Source organism: Poromitra crassiceps, assembly GCF_964638095.1.
Source record: "Poromitra crassiceps genome assembly, chromosome: 9".
Taxonomy (NCBI): domain Eukaryota; kingdom Metazoa; phylum Chordata; class Actinopteri; order Beryciformes; family Melamphaidae; genus Poromitra; species Poromitra crassiceps.
The window spans coordinates 34,796,939-34,802,774 of NC_139630.1; the positions used below are offsets into that span (position 1 = coordinate 34,796,939).

Genomic DNA, 5,836 nt, shown 5'->3' on the forward strand with positions numbered 1-5,836 from the left:
TGTATGTATGGAAGAGGAGAAAGACAGCCTGTGTATGTATGGAAGAGGAGAAAGACAGCCTCTCTCGCTCACACACACACGCGCGTGCACTCACACACACACACACACACACACACACACACGCGCGCGCACGCGCATACACACACAACTCCTTGTCTCATGGTGTTTGATGATGTATTTATTCTATCTTGTCTATTATATTCTGTCCTGTTCTAAAAAAGTTTCCCTATGTTCTATAACTACAATATTACAATATAACTATATAACTATAAAGTTGACTCTCTTCTAACTATAGCTTAAGGCTGGCTCACACTACAGGATTTTCGGGCCGATTTATGCCCGATTCACCCCTCCCGAGAATCGGAGGAGAAATCTGGCCTGGCAGCTTGCCAAGCTTGGTCGGGCCCGACGTTCGGCACCGATTATCTTGTAGTGTGAGCTGTTTGCAGATCCAATCTTAAGCCTCCCGATCTGCTCAAAGCCTCATCGGGGCCGTCCCGATCATATCAAACATGTTTGATATTTAGGACTGAAAATCTGCACGAATACATCATTCTGCGCGAGACTCCCGTCGTTAATTGACGCGGCTCATTTGATGCGCTGCACTGCAGGCATTATAGGCTACCAAATACCAACAGCACAGAACCACGAGTATTTGGGGGAAAATGTCACTCATTTATATCACAATGAATGACCAATGAATAAAAAGTTGTTATATCGTAGTTTTGAGCCCCTGCCAGTCAGAGGCTGTAATCTCCTACCTGTCTATCAGCCAGGCAGTGTGGGGGAAAAAGGCATTGCTGCTGCGGGAAGCAATCCAGTCTATCCAAACTTTTGCCGATCTCATGACATGCAGCAGGGAAATATATTTTGGTAGCCTACCAAAATATAGGTAGGCCATGTGTTTGTGTTCTCACTTGTACAGACAATAGAGTCGCGTTGTTTACACGCATGCTAACTACCGTGAGATTCATTTGTTTGGCGATAGGGGCATGAAAATGAGGAAACGAGAGAGAGAGGTGAGGTGGGGGCGGAGCGCTTTGGTCACTGCTGGAACCCCAAAAACGAAACAGGTTCGTATGGCCGGGCATCAAGGTGATTATCCTGCCGATAATCTTAATAATATCCTGTAGTGCGTGGTGCGCCACATTTACAAATCTTGTAGTGTGTGCATGTTTGAGATTCTAGGGAAGAGAATCTGGGAAGATTCTCCTGTAGTGCGTGTCACAGCCAGATTTCAAAATCGGCTAAGATTGTCAGAATCCTGTAGTCTGAGCCCAGCTTTAGTCTCTTCTAGTGTAGGTTATCATAAGTTGTTCTATTCCATTCTATTGTCCTATATTGTCTAGAATTTCAATTCCATTAAGTTTCTATTCTAGTTCTTTTCTATGATTTTATATTCCACTGGAGTAGGATATTCCTGTCATGCTGTCAAAAGCTCCCTCCTATTCTAGGGTGACCAGACGTCCCGAAGAACTTGGGACATTACGAGGAGTTGTGCTGAATCCTGAATCCTGTCCTGTTTGTCCCAAAAGTCAACTGTTATAGTAAATACTGTAGATAACAAGCTAAAACAAGAGCTGTCTGTATGGTGTGAGACTTGACTTGACTTGAGACATGAAGGCAAAACGACGTGACCACCCCCACCCCCCCCACCCTGTCCCGAATTCCACTTATTCTCATCTGGTCACCCTATTCTATTCTATTCTATTCTATTCTATTCTATTCTATTCTATTCTATTCTATTTTAGTCTATTCTGTTCTATTTTATTCTATTCTGTTCTGTTCTATTCTATTATGTTTCTATTCTTATCTAATGTTTTTAAACTCATTTCTGTGAATTTTCTGTTTTCCCCTCTTCTCTCCTCTAGTAAGGGTCATTCTCTCCGATCCTATCCTATTCAATTCTATTAGGCTATTCTATTCTATTCAGTATCTATTGTATTCTCTCTCTTTCTCCCTCTCTCTCTCTCTCACACACACACACACACACACACACACCACTCAGGCCCAGTGGGCTACAGTACTGTACCTGGTTCCCCAGCACGGCGGCAGCGCAGGCGGTGGACACCTCCCTGGGTCCGAACCAGACGGAGGCGACGCGGGATGGCAGACCCAGGATGAAGACCTGGGCCACGGAGCAGATGACCTGGGCAGTGATGGTGACCCCAAACAGCCCCGGGTTCACGCTGGCACACTTCACCCAGGCCCCCACACAGTTCAGCCCCGCCCCCAGCAGGGCCGTGAGCCGCAGCCCCCGGCGGTCCAGCAGCCAGGTGGCCGGGAAGATCAGCGGCACGTAGGCCACCATGTAGATGATGGACAGCCAGTCCACCTTGTGTCAGACGAACACAAATGCTTTCGGTTAATAAATAAACCGGAGCGTAACAAACTGCGCACTTATTGCCTATTCAAGAGCACTTTTGATATCGAGCCTTATGGACAAAGTATCTTATCAAGGCAACATAAAAGTGCATTTGCTAAATTTGAGATGTGCAGTTGCACCTTTAGCTATATAAGACACTGGCAGGAAGCCTATACAAACACCCTCGCCTAACATCACCAATCCAATTCGCAAATGCGAATGAGTGTGGGAACTCTCCGTTCAGTTTACATTTCCAGGGGGCGTTATCAACGGGCGCAGACCAAAATGCCTCTGGAGGCAATTGGAGAGATGAGATGCAAATAAAACCTGATCTTGCAGATTTGTCAGGTTCCCAGGCAAACACCGGTTCTGGACCCTTTGTAATAGTGGTTGTATTGAATGAGTCAGAAGCCCATGTGCTTTTGCACTGTCAACTCTATACAGACGTTCTTCAGCTTTCGGACCATGTTGCGAATTTTAACAAGTTTCGAAGATTTGAATAAATTGTGTGTAGTTTTAGCAGGTAAATACTGTATTAATGATTGTGCCAGGGCTTGCCACTAATACTCAACAGGAGATGCTCTTTCTTGTGTCTAGTTTTTACAATGTGTTCTCATGTGTGTGTCTGTAGGATATAACGTTACATGTATATATTTTTATTTAGTTATGTTCTCGTATTGTGTGTCTCATAACTCTTTTTTGAGTGGTCCTCAACCTTTATTTTTATTGGAGTATTTTTGTTCGTTTGCCCTGTATGTTGAGGAGTGACACATAAATAAACCTAACTACTGTACCTACCTAGCCTACATACTTGCTGCGTCCCAGACAACTCAGAGGTCAAGATTTTGAGATTTTACAACTTCCTACTAGAAAAAATACAGTGAAACGCCGCTCAGAGTCGGAGTGGCTATTTGTAAAACGGGGAAGGGGAGGGGGGGATCTACCCCACCTTCACGGAGAATCAGTTGTCTGACATCACCCTGGGACGCTTGGGGGTCGGATGTCAACCTCAGAGTTGTCTGGAACGCAACATGCCTGCCCACCTACCTACTTCCTTCCTACAGTACCTACCTACCTACCTTGTCACTGGTGACGCCATAGTAGTGGGTGAACACGTTGGCGATGATGCTGTACTGGATCCACTGGAAGGCGTTGACCAGTGAGTACAGGCTGAACACGGTCAGCACGGCGAAGCGCCACGGGTACAGCCTGGTCTCCAGCCGTTTACCCTCCTCCTCCTCTGCTGCCTTCTCCCCCTCATCTCCCCCTCCGTCTCCTGCGTATGGAAAGCCATTTTAACATTTATTAGCTAAATTTGACAATGTCATTTTGACTAGTTGTAATTGTGACTAGTCTGAATTTTCATTCAATATATTCATTCTAGTCACTCTGACAGAGAATCAACATATCTGTCATTTCATTCTTTCTATCCACAATTGTCATTTTAGATCATATCCACAACGTCATACTGTACGTGCAACTGAATTGTAGCTGTCTGTAATGAGAAACCCCCATACACATGAATGGCAAAAGTGATGTCATTTTGGGAATTATTTTTGACGATACTGTACATCGTAGGGAGAACCAACAATACACGTTGAACACATCATCACACAACAATAGCAGACAGTAACTGTATATGACAAGGGGAGAACACACAACAATAAGCTAGCATACGGTATAACACAGCAGCACACAATGGTGACGGGGAAAAAACAACATAAAGACAAGAAGGGGCGGTTGAGTGGGTGAGTGATGTCCTGTGCTATTGTATTTGCAATGCATGCCATAGCCTTACAGTGGAGCTCTAGGGAGTCCTATTATCTTGGCAGCACTGTTGGTTATTATGGATGTGAGGTTTGTGACAGACAGCAATAATGACACAGGTGGAGCAATAGAGCAGGATGAGATGAGGGAGATTTCCTACAGATTAATGTGGACAGGAAAAGGGAAGTTTGGGGTCCCCTGCTGGAACTGCTACCTACCTACATGACCTGACTCCAGATAAGCGGTGGATGAAGATGGATGGATGGATGGACCCTACAACTAGTCATACTTCAGTTGCAGATATTCACAATTCACATTGTCTGCAGATATCTGCAACTGAATTCTAGATAGGCTATCTGTAATGAGAAAACCCCATACACATGAATGGCAAAAGTGGCCTCATTTTAGGAAGAATGACGTTGTGTATGTCTGAAAGGTTCTTTTTTACGGGGAAGAATTGAAGGTAGATAGGCTACCTGCAATAGGCCTAGCGTTACATATCTAGTCTAGCTGAAATGATGAGGAAAACCCCCATACACATAAATGGCAAAAGCACGTAATTTGTCCTATAGCCTATAGGAAGAATGGCAATTGTGGATATCTGAAATGTTTGGGATATCTTCTACAATAAGCCTACAGTAGCCCTGACGGCGTTATATCCAGGCTAGCTATCAGGCTATAAATGTTAAACCGTCATACCTGCGGCACCGTTGGGCAGCATCGCCGCTGTCTCATCCGGCGGCAGGCTCTCGTGCTCCAGCTCCAGCGCACCGGCGGCGGCAGCCTCGGTAAACTCGCTGCTCGCCCCTCCCGGCCGCGCCGCTCCGAGCAGACCCGTAAGCCGCGCGGCCGCCGCCGCCTCCTCCTCCTCCTTCACGCGGACCGTGATGGCGTCAGGTGCGCCGGTGCCGGTGTCGGCGCGCAGATGCTCCTGCACGAGCTCCCCGGCCACCATGATGATGCTGCTCGGTGACTCCGCGGAGAGGCGCGAGATGTGGCGGTGAGAGAGCGGAGCCAGGAAGAGAGCACAGCCGAGCGCTTTGTTTCCTCATTCGGAAAAACACATGCCTGTTTTATATTATACTTTATATTATAATGACCTATTTTAATGCGTTTGATTACCTCTATTTAATATAAAAGTCCCTGTATTGTCTTCTGGCCCCGGCTTCCTCAAGAGCATGCTGGCTGTCTGAGTGACAGTGCTGGACCGCTTTTGTGTAGACTCGCTCTCTCTCTCTCTCAGTCTGTCGTATGGTCTCTCTATCTTTGCTCAGCTGACGTACACGGAGGAGGCCTTCCGATGATACGGACCAATAGTAGAGCGAGACTGGGAGGAGTGTAGTATCCCTATGAGTATCCCTCTCTCTCTTTCCCAGCTTTGTGTCTCACGACCATGTGGAAGCAGGAAGGGATGCGATGATGCAACAGCTTGAAAAATCAAATAATAATAATAATACCGGTAATAACAGACTGTACTAGGAATCAGACTCTAGGAATCGATAGACATTGATGTCACAATGTCTATGACATCATCAGTGATGTCACTTGAGCAATTGTGTGCTGAGTGATGTCACTCAAGCACTCCATGATGTGGTCAGTGATGGTCACTCGAGCAATTGTGATGTCACTAAAATAAAAGTAGCTATTTGTAATTATTATTTTTATTTACATTTTGTCTTATTAAATTACCAATTAAACATCCAT

General features: G+C 45.8%; 1 protein-coding gene across 1 annotated transcript in view; it reads right to left on the reverse strand.

The window, feature by feature from the left end:
• The window catches only part of flvcr1 (FLVCR choline and heme transporter 1), a gene marked incomplete at both ends in the record, with an annotated part of 24,004 nt that extends 18,917 nt beyond the window's left edge, over positions 1 to 5,087 (reverse strand). Inside the window, 3 exons of the mRNA XM_083642956.1 lie at positions 2,033 to 2,335; positions 3,445 to 3,641; positions 4,832 to 5,087. Of these exons, the coding sequence (XP_083499082.1) occupies positions 2,033 to 2,335; positions 3,445 to 3,641; positions 4,832 to 5,087 (756 nt within the window). The remainder of the gene's footprint in view (positions 1 to 2,032; positions 2,336 to 3,444; positions 3,642 to 4,831) is intronic.
• Between the last annotated feature and the right edge of the window lie 749 nt (positions 5,088 to 5,836).